This window comes from Fundulus heteroclitus, chromosome 4 (genome assembly GCF_011125445.2).
Source record: "Fundulus heteroclitus isolate FHET01 chromosome 4, MU-UCD_Fhet_4.1, whole genome shotgun sequence".
Lineage (NCBI taxonomy): Eukaryota > Metazoa > Chordata > Actinopteri > Cyprinodontiformes > Fundulidae > Fundulus > Fundulus heteroclitus.
The window spans coordinates 877,743-892,045 of NC_046364.1; the positions used below are offsets into that span (position 1 = coordinate 877,743).

At 49.2% G+C, this 14,303-nt stretch overlaps 2 protein-coding genes across 3 annotated transcripts; one reads left to right on the plus strand and one right to left on the minus strand.

Annotated features, from left to right (window-relative positions):
* The first annotated feature begins 4,174 nt into the window (after positions 1–4,174).
* il17a/f1 (interleukin 17a/f1) lies at positions 4,175–6,233 on the plus strand. The gene is made up of 3 exons (XM_021311840.2): positions 4,175–5,164; positions 5,557–5,735; positions 5,813–6,233. Exons 1-3 carry the CDS (start codon positions 5,132–5,134, stop codon positions 6,057–6,059), a joined length of 459 nt encoding a protein of 152 aa, XP_021167515.1. The 5' UTR covers positions 4,175–5,131; the 3' UTR covers positions 6,060–6,233.
* Positions 6,234–6,312: 79 nt separating this feature from the next.
* On the minus strand, positions 6,313–12,132 carry LOC105919409 (stathmin-4). Of its 2 annotated transcripts, XM_036135812.1 has the most exons (7): positions 12,013–12,124; positions 11,092–11,150; positions 10,872–10,967; positions 9,737–9,942; positions 9,290–9,436; positions 8,563–8,580; positions 6,313–7,930 (listed from the first exon to the last, which is right to left on the minus strand). In XM_036135812.1, exons 1-7 carry the CDS (start codon positions 12,096–12,098, stop codon positions 7,922–7,924), a joined length of 621 nt encoding a protein of 206 aa, XP_035991705.1. In that variant the 5' UTR covers positions 12,099–12,124; the 3' UTR covers positions 6,313–7,921. The 2 variants fall into 2 exon arrangements, with proteins under 2 accessions (XP_035991705.1, XP_021167512.2); XM_021311837.2 differs by lacking the exon at positions 8,563–8,580 and having other exon boundaries at positions 12,013–12,132.
* Positions 12,133–14,303: the final 2,171 nt, after the last annotated feature.

The window sequence follows — 14,303 nt, forward strand, 5'->3', positions numbered from 1 at the left end:
TATTTCTTTATATTGACTTTACTCTGCAGGCCCGATGCCGCAGTCAGCGCCTTCTAGAACCAGTTCACACTTCAGTTTATTTAGATATAATTCACACCTCATCTCAAGTCCAATTCCATCAAATCAAATTAATTTTCCTTCACTTTATTTTCTTTGCATCCAAATTCATTTTGTGCAATAATTGAACCTCTAAAGACGCGATAATTTCAGCCTAAAAATCAGCTTTAATGCCTAAAAACCATCAGTTTCTATTAGAAAATCTGCAGATGAAGCTGATTGATCAAACGTTTGTGGTTTTCAGCCTTTGCTCCTCAGGTTTGGACTAAAGTTCTCAGATCTTAAGAGGTTAATTCAGCGCATATCTACACATGATTCATCATCTCAACTAGAACCGAAAGGTTTGCAGCATTTTCTCAACAGCTCCAAAGGTTCAGAGGAGCTGAAGTCCAGGAGAGGCCTCCATCAGCCGGTCTCCAGAAGGCAGAGAAACCTGCAGACCCTTCATGATCATGAAGGTTTTAACGAGGACCTGTCAGATCTTTCACATATTCCTGGTTTTTAACAGAACCATTCACACCCTCCACCCCAGCATGATGCCACCTCCACCGTGCTTCACAGCACAGACACTGAGAACCAGCTGCTGTCTCCACAGATGGAGCTCAGACTAAAAATATTAATTCTGGTTTCTGAGAGCAGAAGGTTTTGTTTCTCCTGGTCTGCTGATCTCAGAGGTCCAGTTCTACTAAATGTCCATCTGGTTGGTGGACCTTCTGGATGCTTCTCTTATCTCCATGAGGGAACACTGAAGGTTCTGGTGGATCCAAACTTCTTCTGATGCCAGATAAGGGAGACCACCAGGCTGTCTGAGAAGTTTGCTGCTGCTGATATTTTTCTATCCGTCTCCAGATTTAGCTTTAGAACATCTGGTCCCAGAGGTCTGCAGAAGGACCTCTGCAGGTCCAGTCCTGGGGAACCACCAGCAGCGTCTGGTTCAGTGTTTTTTAACCAATATGAATCTGAAAACATATTTTAGAACAAGTCTGTAACATAAACTGCAGAGAAGGAGAAGGGCTGAGAAGAATTTTTTACTTAAATAAATTGTTTCGTTATATTTCTATTCTTGATTTAACAGGAAGCCAATGAAGGGAAGCTAAAACAGGAGAAATATGATCCCTCTGGTTGATTTTCATCAGAACTCTTGCTGCAGCATTTTGGATCAGCTGAAGGCTTTGAACTGCATTTTGTGGACTTCCTGATAGTAAAGAATTACAATAGTCCAGCCTTGAAGTAACAAATGCATCGACTAGTTTTTCAGCAGAAATACAGAAATAACCAGGTTTAAACGTTAAAGTCGACTCCTGCTGATCTATTGAACTTTATTATGAGATCTTGTAAAGCTGCAGGATGCTGTCCTGGTTAAGCTCCTCAGATCTGTCTGATTTTCTCTGCTTCAAGCATTAAAATTGTGCTGATTCAGACAGCATGGGAACATAAACAGACGTCTGCGTGCAAAAAGCCCTCTCTGTCCTTAAAAGGCGCTGCAGGTTTTCCTTGATGGTCCCCGCAGCAGCGTGAAAGCTGCCGCAGCCTGAAGCAGCAGCAGGAAGTCGCTGAGATCAGAGATAAGCGGCGAATGAATGGAAGCAGGTCAGAGAGGAGCTGGCAGCGTGGGCTGCAGAGACAGAAAACACGCGCAGGACGCAAGTGATAACTCAGCAATCTGAGCGCGCTGAGTCACAGCATGACTGGAAACCAGGTCAGAGCGGCAGGGGCCCCATCCTGCTCCACCAGGGGCCCCTGCTCCGTAGAGACTCCTGCAGGATCCGCAGGGATCAGCGAATCAGGGAGGTCCACCGAGGAGATCCAGCAGAACCCTGAGGAATCAGCCAGGGGTCCTGCACCTCCTTCAGGGGGACACAGAGGGCCTCCAGAGAACCAGTGAGGCCCTCAGGGGCCCCGCAGAGAGCCAACATGGCAGTCCGCTGAGCCCAGGGCCACGCGCGGGTTCTTCTGCAGCTTGTTTGGCGTTAAACAGACCGCGATGAAAGCTCTGACATGAAGTGAGATCATGGTGTGACTCATTACCGAAACCTTCACGTCTCTTTTCAGGTTATCTTCATCGGAAATCTCCTGCTCTGTTTACATCCAACCACCTCAGAGATACCCTGACATCCCCCAAAGCAGCGGGAGGCATCCTTCAGCTGCTGCCGCCCAGACCCAGGAGCTGGACCCGCACTGGACCAGAACCAGAACCAGAACCAGAGCAGCAAGCGTTTATTTAGAGCCGCCCTTCAGGACAGAGAGAGCTCACAGGTGGTAGGGCAGTAGGCCCAAAGACGAGGCTAGCTGAAAGCTGAGGTTCTGATGGACCGCTCAGCGAGGCAGACGTCAGGTTCTGATACGTCCAACATTCAGGTCCAGTCTAACAGCTCGGACCAGAACCAACCTGATCACAGCCCAGGTCTCCAGAGCTCGGGGTTAAATCCTCTCTTAATGTCAAGAGACGCTGTGAAACACACCAGCTCCAGATCCAGTCAGACCGCAGAATCAGAACCACTGAGATGTTCTCCTACTGCTCTCCAACTATGTATTATTTGCAACTATCGGTACCAGAAATAGCAAAGAAACAGATGTTTGCATTCTGATACTCTTTATTTATCTTACTATGGAAAGTACCCCTGGCTCAATGGTCAGTGGTTCATCACAGCAGTGTTGTGCTATTTTACACTGTTTAAAGTTATTTAATGTTTAATAAATTACTGTCTGTCTGTTAGCTATTGTCTGGTGGAGATCAGCTCTAGAGCTGATATCAGGACAATAGATGAAAGGAATGATTCAAGCTCTGGCTTTAACAGCAAACGCTGCACACACACACATATATAATAAAGGAGTGACAACTTCTCTTCAATCTCAAGAATTTATTAACAGAAATAAATGAACATGCAGAGAACATCACTATGTAATGCTGTTTATCTGAATTAACGTTATTTTTCAATCAATAAATCCTCTCTACTAGGCTAGTGAAACTTAACTAAACTACTAAGCAAAATAAAGATATAACAAAACTAAGCTAAGGAACTATTTACACACAAAAGAAACAAAAGACAAAATAAAATGATTGATCATCATCATCAGAATAATCCAGTGAATTCTGGTTCACTGCAGATCTGATTTAAAAAACATGGAATGGAGTTAAATTAGCTTAATTAATTTAGAACATTTGGTGTGTTTTAAACTTATTCACAATGTGAATCCCGTGTTAAACAAAACGTTATTTGATAAAATGACATTTCAAAGACTCAGTAAGAATCTGTAAAGTTTAGGATCGCTTGATTTTACCAATGCAATTATACCTCTGGGAGGTATCTGTTACTTCTAAAGTTAAACAAAACACCTTTAAATCTACATTATTATTCCATATTAATGCGGTAATAACGCTCATAGCGCTATCGAACGATGGCGCAGCGAAGCGAACAAACATTATGCTGAAACGACCGTAGTTGAATATCCGGAAACTGTCATGATTTGCGTTTTAATGTGGTTTGATTTTGTACTTTGTTTCATATTATCAGTTCTTCTGGCCTGCTCTGATCACTTCTGTCACCTGCCTTTATTCAGTTCACCTGCCTCCATCCAATCAGCTTCCGTTTTACTTCCAGCCAATGGACTTTTTCCTGCCTGATTTTTGCCTGTTTATCCATACACCAGACCCAGCTAGTTTTTGGATTTTTTTGAGTTTGTGTTGTGCCTGCCTGTTTTTTCCTGCCGGCCTGTGTACCGACTTGGAACTGTTATTCTGACCACAGAACCTGCATATTTCCTGTCTGAGCAGTTTGAGCTTTATTAAAGCCTTGTATTGTCACTCATGTCTGGCTGAATACTGGGTCCCTCTGTCTCTGGTTCGTGACAGAAACCGAATGTTTCCGGGAGCTAATAGCATTTAGGCTAGCAGACTTTCGGCAGTAATTTAAAAAAACTCTGGCTTTATTTTCTTCGTCATGAGTAGACCGGTTAACACAAACATCAATGTCCCATCAGTCTCTACAACTCTGATATAACGTTTGTTATAACCATAAAAACACTCGAATCATATCGGCAATAACATGGTATCAGAATGCTAGCGGAAGCTATGTCGCTCAGTTCCATGTGTTTTAAACACAATGTAACTGCATCGCACAAAACTTCCAAATAAACCATTTAACTTTCCCTGTTTGCTTCTCTGCCAAACCTGTCGGCGCCTCGTTAGTCCGGTTCACTTTGGTTATCCAAGGAAGAGCAGTGGTTCAGGAAAACGTTGGTTATTTCAGCAGCGGGCTAGCTTGCGGCCATGAGCTAGCCGAAACGTGGTCGGGGTGCAGCGTAGGCCGGCCCGACGTCCTGCATGCCGTCTCTGAGCTCTCAGCTTTTTATTTTCATCATGGCACAACAGCAGATAGCTGCTCATCATAGGCCCGGTTCTGGTTCTGCTGGAGGTGTTCTCTTGTTAAAAAGGGGTTGTTCCTTTCCACTGTCCCCACATGCTTGCATCAGTGTGAGATACAGAGCCAGTCGTGGTTGAATTTAAATGTTTTAGTTTTTGTGAAGACTTTACCGCATGTCTTTGGTTTAACCGTTGCAGAACGTTCTGAGAGTTCAGGCCTTCGTTCTCAGCAGCGTCGGGTTCTGGACTGAAACTGTGCGGCGGCAGCAGCTGCTGTGTCTCCAGCTGTTGGACCGAGGCGGTTCAGAGAAGTTCAGTCGGTACAGAATCAACACATTTCAGGGTGAAACGGGATTCTGCAACCATGCTGTGACCTAGAAAAGCTGCTGTCAGGGTTTGATGCAGAATATTTCATCCTCAAAGGCAGAAAGTGGGTCGACGTTCAGACTTCGTCAGCCGGGTCGCTGCGGTTTACAGAGGAGGATCAAAGACGCTCAGGTGGTGACATCACCGTACACGGTGCGGCGCCGGCCCGCATAAAAAACCGAGCTGTTTACGCTGAAGCTCATCAGAACAGCAGTCAGGAGGGGAAGATCAGCACCAGCAGCTCAAACCGGACCTCCAGCTGAGCCTCAGGAACTTTCAGGGTTAAACCAACCGGCTGCAAACACCAGGAGCACCTGACCCGACACGGATCCGACCAGAACCAGCATGTTTCCAGCCTCAGACAGCTCCAGTGTGACGGTGAGGAAACCAGCAGAAGTTCTGACGGGTTCATTTCTTTACAGAATCAGCTCAGAGTCCAACAGAACCCAGAACGGGTCAATGTTAAACAGGCATTGTCAGAACCGTGAGCTCCTTTCATTTATCTCTGACAGCCGGTTCTGATGGGCTGAGTGGCGCTCCTGACCTGTTAGCGTTAGCTTCAGGATTATTTCTACATGTTTTCTGTATTTTTGTGCTTTGCTGCTTTTTCTGGGCCGGCTCATGTTGTGGATGAGAACGGGTTCTCAGGCGTGCCGTTGGTTCTGGAGGCGGCCCACTTTGGGTTTTGTGTCATTTTAGAAGCTGATGAACTGACTGTCTCTGTTCAGAAGGTTTATTCCTGCTAAAGCTGACCTCTGTCTCCTCCTCAGGCCTCCAGGGCCGTCGCCATGGTAGCGATGGTGGTGATGATGGCGGTGGCCATGACAGAGGCGGCCCCCAGGCACCACTCAGAAGAAACCTACTCGCTGCTCCTGGACCCCAAAGTCCTGGTGCCCAGCAGGAACCTCCGCCCGCTGGAGAACGCCTCCATCTCGCCCTGGGCGTACAAGTGAGTGTCGGCCCGCCGGCTTCTTGTCAGAGAAATCAGAGACGCTTTTCCTGACCCGTCCCCGCCTCTGTCCTCAGCACGTCCAGCGATGACGCGCTGTTCCCACCCGTGATGTCAGAGGCCCGCTGTCTGCTGCAGGGCTGCCTGGACCTGGAGGGCAAGGAGGACCTGAACCTGAGGTCCCGGCCCATCATGCACCAGGTGCTGGTGCTGCGGCGGGTCAAGACGCCGGGGGAGGGGCACAAGTACCATTACCGCCTGGAGACCCGCGTCATCGCCGTGGGCTGCACCTGCGTCCGGCACATGGTCCACATCCAGGAGTGAAGACCTGCTTGAGTCGATGGGCGTCTAATAGTCACCGGAGGAATTCATGAAGAATTATATCTGTTCCATTTCTGTAAAGTTTTACGTCAAACCAGAGAAAACTACACCACTAAGTTACACATCAGGAGCCTCGTCAAGTCTTATTTATGCTTATTTAAGTTTTATTTAACAGTTTTCTGATCTTATTATTTGTGTGTTGATGTATTTATTGTCTAAAAGCGCCGAGTCAATAAAGTCAAATGGAGCCCAGAGATGAAGTGTTCTTGCTTTATTCTTTAAAATATAATGTGATTTCTGTACATCTGAAAGAAGCAGCCGAAAGCACTGCAAGACAAATCACTGATTCATTCACCGATTCATTCATTCACCGATTCATTCATTCACTGATTCATTCACCCAGTCATAGATTCATTCACTGATTCATTCATTCACTGATTCATTCACTCAGTCTTGGATTAATTCACTGATTCATTCACCCAGTCATAGATTCATTCACATTCATTCACTGATTCATTCACTCAGTCTTGGATTAATTCACTGATTCATTCACCCAGTCATAGATTCATTCACTGATTCATTCACCCAGTCATAGATTCATTCACTGATTCGTTCGTTCAGATCGGGGAGTTTATGTTGTTGTGATGAATGAAGACATTTTTAACAGAATCTGAGGAAGTTGGACCGCGGCGACATTATGGTTTTGTCAATAAACAAGAAGTCCAATTAGCCAATCAGAACGCAGGTGGTACCTCCTGATTGGTCCACAGAGGTTCTATTCTGAAGCAGAAACAGGAACCAGCTACATTGCAGGCTCCTCTACCTGCACATACACATGATCACTGCACACCTTCTTCTCTCTCTGTTGCAGAACTTTTCTCTGTTCTAATCCCAACCTGGACCAGAACCACCTCCTTACTTTGACTCTTCTACAGACCGGGTTTGGGTTCTCTCCCTGGGACCGGTTTATTCAGATCAGTCATGTCCTGCTGTGTTGAAGAAAAGGAAAATTGACTTTAATTCTGGTTCTGGAGGACTTTAAGCCTCTTTATATGTTTGGACCGGTCCACCTTCAGCTTTCACTCGTCACCCAAGAACATTTTAATGTCAATTTTTCAGTCAGACCTGCTGAGAGACACAGAATGAGATGGTTCTGGTCTGAACCGGGCCTAACTCTAAGCCTAATTGTGTTTCAGAAACAGCGTCAGACGGTTCTGGTCTCTGAACTACTGGACCTCCATCCTTTCATGGCTTCATTGGCCTTTCTCCTGCAGGTGTTGCTGGATCTCACATCTATTCTGGCCCGTGGGCTCCAAGTTCTTCTAACCTCTGTTTTAAGTCAGAATGTCTCCTCAGATTCTGGTGTGAACCCAGTCCTGGTTTGCTGCTGTACTCACTGGGGCCACTAGATGTCACCAAAGAGCGTCATGGAGGTTCAACCTGTCCAGCAGAGGGCGCAGTTCCGCTCAGAGTATCTGAAGTGATGCATTAAGTCTCTGGTGGATGTGGTCCAGTTCTCTCAGACAACTCTGCGGGTTCCTTTGAGCCATGTTGGGTTCTGGATTGTGCGCCTACAGTCACACTCACGCATGAAGACACTGGCACTGTTGGCATGGCAACAAAGCATATTAAAGTCGCAGGAATCCATCCAGTCATGACTGAATCTGCAGCGATTCTCAAAGTAAGGAGTTAGTCTCTTTAAAGAGTCCTGGTGGAGCAGTCAGTCCCTCAGTCCTCCTCTTCTCTTGTGCTGCTGTCAGTCCCCTCCAGTCAGACCAGCGCCATGTTCCCCAGTCCGTCATCCAGGTAAACAGCCCTCAAAGTCGGCTTCTCAATAAGGTTCAGCTTGTGTTGTGATCAGGCCATCATGACACCTGAAACAGAGAGCGGGGGGGCATCAGCGTACCGAAACAACAAAACACACTTAAAGATGGAACCACGCTGCTGTTAGACCCAAACACATAACCCAGACCCAGACCAGGACCCTGACCCAATCTCAAACATCCTCCATCTCATTCAAACTGGTACCTAAAGTTCTTATTGCTAAGAACCGATGAATGAGTCAGTCACAACTCTGACACTTTGTTCTGATGGTTATGTTCTGATAAACCCAATAATCCACACTGCCTGTCAGCAGAACCTGAACGGTTTGTCTGATCCACCTTCAGACCTCAGACCAGGTATCAGTCTGGGAGTATTTAGCTAAAGGTGACCAATGATAAAATATATATTTAAGCCCAAACCTGTAAATATCAAATGACTTTCTTCTTTGTTTAGGAAGATCAGCTGATTTCATTTTCTGGCATAAGTGTGGATTTTATCACTTCCAGAAATGCCATAAGTGGGTCCAAACAGGGTCAACGTCTCAAAGGTGATAAACAAAGATCCCGTAAGGAGGTTTGGGTCAGAGGACTTGCTACTGTTTTGGTTGGTTCAGGTTTAGGGTTGTGTTTGACTCCGCCCACCCAGAAATCCTCCACCATCATCTCAGCCTCCTCATCCTCACCTCCACACTGTGTTTGTCCTGTAAGACAGACAGAGACAGAGACGGGCGTTCATTAGAGATGCATGTCCCTCTGACAGCATTCAGTCACGATGGGTGGTGTCAGTGGGGGGGGGGGGGGGCAGGGGGGGGTCAGTGGGTGGGGGCAGTGGGGTCTGGGTGGGGGCAGTGGGGGGGGGGGGTTTGCAGGGGGGTAAAAGGGTGAGATCAGTGGGTGAGATCATTGGGGTCTGGATGGGGTTAGTGGGGGTCTGGGTGGGGTCAGTGGGGTCTGGGTGGGGGCAGTTGGGGGGGGGAGTCTGGGTGGGGGCAGTGGGGGTCTGGGTGGGGGCAGTGGGGGTCAGTGGGTGGGGGCAGTGGGGGTCTGGGTGGGTCAATGGGGGTCAGTGGGGTCTGGATGGGGTTAGTGGGGGTCTGGGTGGGGTCAGTGGGGGTCTGGGTGGGGGCAGTGGGGGTCAGTGGGGTCTGGATGGGGTTAGTGGGGGTCTGGATGGGGTTAGTGGGGGTCTGGGTGGGGTCAGTGGGGGTCAGTGGGGGTCTGGGTGGGTCAGTGGGGCAGGGGGGTCTGGGTGGGGTTAGTGGGTGAGGTCAGTGGGTGGGGGCAGTGGGGTCTGGATGGGGGCAGTGGGGGTCAGTGGGGGTCTGGGTGGGTCTGGGTGGGTCAGTGGGCGGGGGGGGTCTGGGTGGGGTTAGTGGAAGTCAGCGGGTGGGGCTAATCTCTGGTCCTCACCTCCTCCTGCGAGGCGTTCAGGTGCATCTGTAGCTTGCTGGCGTCGCCGCGGTGCTCCTGGCGCTCTTTGGTCAAAGCTTTCTGAGCGACTTCGCGCTCGTGCTCCCGCCTCTCAGCCAGGTGCTTCAGAAGCTCCGCCTCCTGGCACTAGGGGGCAGAGAGCGGGGTGAGCTCAGGTGTAACGCGGTCAAACAGAAACCTTCCAACAGGAGGCGAGAACAGTGAGAGAACTGGGACTAAAGTCCGGCCGGTTTGGTTACACCAGAGGATGAAAGGTGTTGGACACCTGGCTGTGCTGTGATTGGTCAGTCTGGATGCAGGTTAAATGTATTAATGTCCCAGCAAAGGTTTGCTGTAGACTTGCTTTGCACCCTGAATAACCTCTACATTTATTTCTGAACATTTATTTCTATCACAACCCGTTCAGAAACGCAGCCCTCCGCCTACCTTTCTCCTCTCCTGAGCGGCGTCCAGCTTCTTCTGGATCTCCTCCAGCGATGGTTTCTGACGAGGAGGCGTGGTGGCCCTCAGCTCCGGGGTGCCATCGAAGGTGGGCGGTTTCAGGATGACCTCGAAGGCCTGGCCGCTCGCTCGCTTGCTCAGCTCGATGACCTCCATGTCCCGGATGTTGCACAGGTTCAAGTCCACCAAACCTGCAGGAGAACCACAGTTACAGTCCAGAACCTCAGAGAGCAAAGTAAGCGGTCACCACCTTTACGATCCGCTCCTGCCCTCCGTCCAGCTAAATATTCCATCTATCACCGCAGATTCTAGTCATTTTTAAAGAACCACCCCTTCATTTCTATTTAAAAAATATTATTATGTAACAAACATGTGCATATTAACATATTATTACATATTATGTAATTTGTGGAAAGTTACATAAACAGAAGCAGAGAGAAGCGACCTGACGTCAAGTATTACTGCTACATTTGTTATAATATCTACATTTTCTCTTTAGTTATTAAGTTATAAAGAGCCATTGGGGAGGGTCCAAAGAGGAACTTGTTGCTCCAGGTTGCAGAACCCGTCTGGTGCCAGAACTGGACCCTGATGGAAAGATAACCATCATCATACAAGTGGGTCAGAATAATTGGGTCCTGGTTCAGGTTTGGATCATCTCACATTTCTTTGTTTTTTCTGTGAGCTCTAAACCCTGAAAGTGGACCAGAGGGGTCCAAAAGGTTCTGAACATCTACCGCAGACTTGATGTTATCCCAGTTTGAGGAGTTCTGACCCAAAGAATGATCCGAACCCGTCAGGAGTTCTGGTTTCAGCTTCTAAGAAGCGTCTGGTCCAGGAGACCCGATGCAATCAGCCGGGCTTCCTCACACAGAACCTTTGGCCAGATGCATGACCGGGATTAAAGAACCGAGCTGGGCTGGAATTACCTGGCCTGAATTGGACCTGTTTATATTCTGGATTACTGGATATTTCTCGGTTCTGCTCGTTTAATATAGATGAACTAAACTTGCTGAACTGAACGTTCAGATTGGAAACCTGGAGCTGGAAGCCAGACCCAGATCCTGTGAGCTGGTTTTGGTTCCTGACCCAAACCCTGAAGAGAGGTTCTGCTGCTCACCTTCCTTCTGGTCGGCTGGTCGCTCCCTGGGTTCAGGGAGGATGCAGGAGCAGAAGATGGACACCAGGGGGAGCTCTCGCATCTTCTCTCTGTATGCTGGAGGACGCAGGAGAGAGAAAACGGCATGAATCTGCATGACGGCATGACGGGATCAGCCCGAACCCAGGAGAACCCAGGAGAACCCGGGAGAACCCAGGAGAACCCAGGAGAACCAGCTTACCTGTGAGGGTCATGTTCCTGCTGTTCTGCGCTTCTCCGGTGGTGAGGTAGAATATGTTCCTGAGAACAGAGACAAGCGGATCAGAACCTGATTCTCCAGCAGGATCCCTGCAGAGCAGAGACAGCCAGAACTCTGGGTCCCAGCAGAGACTCTGAGGTTCTGACTGTTCCTGTTTTATCTACGCAGCGGAACCAGGAGGTTCGTCACTGGGCTCAGACTGGGTCAGAACTTTGCACAGAACAGATTCCTGCAGCAGCTCTGACAGAATCTGCTGCCCTCAGCAGCTTAAATCACTGAAACAGTGAATCTTCCTGAGAGACGCGATGTTCTGGGAGTTCAGCCTCAGAGCTGCTGAATCCAGCCAGAAACACGCAGCAGCAGGAGGAGAGCTGCAGAAACATCCACCCTGACTTTAGAGAATATTGCAGAAAGCTTTCATTGCTGGAAACATCTTAATACTGTCTGAGGCAGGAATCTGTTCTTTGTCACATTAAGGCACAAAGCAGCAGTCTGCAGAGAACCTGATCCACAGTAAGCAGTGCTGGAGAATCCTGCATCTCCACTCAGCAGAACCGCACAACAAAAACATGAAATACCAATAAAGAGAGAAAACGAGCCCTAAGGAACGCGCGCAGAGCCCTGAGTGACTGAGGGAGTGCGTGTGAGCGTGCACGGAGAAATGATGTCATTGTTTTCCATGAGCGCGTTACCTGCAGAGACAGAGATGCCGAGAGAAAGATGCACAGGTGGTGCAGCAAGGAGAAGAAAGAGGACATGCAGGTGGAAGAAAGAGTGAAAAGGAAGGGAGGAGGAGTGGAGGAGAGTGAGAGGAGAGTGAGAGGAGAGTGAGAGGAGAGTGAGAGGAGAGTGAGAGGAGAGTGAGAGGAGCGGAGCGGTTTGTCCTGATGGGCAGAAACTCACCCTGCAGCCTCGCCGGTCCGGTCTCTGTTCTCTGAAGATCTGCAGCTCAGCAGCATCAGCACCACACCACAGCTGCTGCATGACATCACTATGCAGCGCTCTGATTGGACAGCAGGGACGCTGGGCCGTGATTGGCCCAGAGAGACAGAGGGTGGAGGTGGGGCATGAGGAGGAGGAGGAGGAGGAGGAGGTGTGGGTATGTTTCAGTGGAAACTAACTCTTCATCAGAAACTGGAAGCAGGGCAGCAAAGTTCTGCTGGAAGCAAACAGAATCTGGATGATCTGACCAGAACCAGAACGTTTGGGTCCAAGATGTCAGGGAGCATCCTGATGTTCACCCTCACGGTTCTGCCAGTACTGACCCGGTTCTGCCAGTACTGACCCGGTTCTGCCAGTACTGACCCGGCTCAGGTACCAGGTTCTGTCTGGATTCAGTCCAACACCTGAGAAGAATTCAGCTGAACTCTGCAAACAGAACCTTCCCTGGACAACCGACCCGAACAGGGAACCGGGCCGCTTTGTCTCACCGCAGAACAGAATATATTTATTATATTATAGATGATTATATTATAGATGATTAAAAAAAAATCCTCCCTCAGATGTGATGGGACAGAAGGTTCTGCTTTGATCCGGCCTGATCCGGTTTGTTGGCGCCGCCGCGTGTTTCTGAGGAAATGTCAGCGCTAAAATTAAAACTGACAGTGAAGCGTTACTCATCCTGACTGGAAGAGGAGAGAACGCCTCCATGTGCTGCTGCACGACCCGAACAGAACCAGAACCACGACCAGAACCACGACCCGAACAGAACCAGAACGCCTCCATGTGCCGCTGCACGACCCGACCAGAACCAGAACCATGACCCGAACAGAACCAGAACCACGACCAGAACCACGACCCGAACAGAACCAGAACGCCTCCATGTGCCGCTGCACGACCCGACCAGAACCAGAACCAGAACAGAACCAAAACGCCTCCATGTGCTGCTGCACGACCCGAACAGAACCAGAACCCGAACAGAACCAGAACCATGACCCAAACAGAACCAGAACTACGACCCGAACAGCTCAGCACCATGACCCGAACAGAACCAGAACCATGACCCGAACAGAACCAGAACCACGACCCAAACAGAACCAGAACCAGAACCACGACCCGAACAGAACCAGAACGCCTCCATGTGCCGCTGCACACACCACGACCCAAACAGCTCAGAACCACGACCCGAACAGAACCAGCATGCCTCCGCCTGCTGACAGGACTCACAAACACAACACCTGACTGGACCGGTACTGAATTAACTGGTTGGACTTTTGTCTGGTTCTGAACTGATAAAAGTCCAACTTCAGGTTCCACAGCAGCAGGGAGTGTACCTGGGGAGGAAAAACTAAACCTGCCTCAGGTTCTGGACTTTGACTAGGCCATTTCAGCCTCTTGGTTCTTTTGTTCCCAGCTCCCGTCTGAAAAACATCCAGATTCTCAGTGAAAGTTCTTTTTGGTCATTCTTGGTCCATTTTGCAGGAGTTCTGGTTTTATTTGACGCTGACAGAGAACCTGAACTTCCTCTGCTGACTGAATGGGTTCTGTCTCTGAAACAACGTTCTCATTTTAATGTTATGTTGTCGGGTTCAGTTACCAGAAAGAATATTTTTCTTTAATCGGCCTGTTTCATCAAATGATCAATTTATTCACCGATCAACCTGTTCAGACCAGAGGAAGGACTACAGCTCCCATCATGCACTGCGGTGTGTCTCCATCTGTGTGAAGGCCAGCAGTGAGAAGACGTAGCAACAAGGAGAGAAACCTCCACGTCCCAGATGATGTCACCGTCAGCCAATCAGCGCAGAGCGCTCCAGGCCACGCCCCCTGTGTGAGCAGAAAGTGAAATGAGGTTCTGGGCGCAGCATGATCACACCTTCCTGCTGCAGAACCGAGCCGAGGGGGGAGGGTTCTGTGCAGAACATCTGGGCAGGATGACATCATCTCTGAGGTGATGTCACCCAGCATGAGGTCACCTTGCTGCACTGAGCAGTGATGTCAGGTTCTGTAGAAATGTGTGTGGTGGTTCTGATCCAGCAGCTGGTGCCAACACAGCAATACAGCACCGGTTCTGATCCAAACCACTGCAGAACCAGCCCTGGTGCCGCGGCTGTGGACCTGAGCAGCGGGCCCACTCGGCTCCAGTGCGCAGGAGGTTCTGCTTGGTGTCGTGACCGTTCGTGGTTCTGCTCGTGTCTGCAGCCCACGGAGGACGAGCGGAGGCACCAGACGGCTGAGTGGGCTGAGAGGCAGGC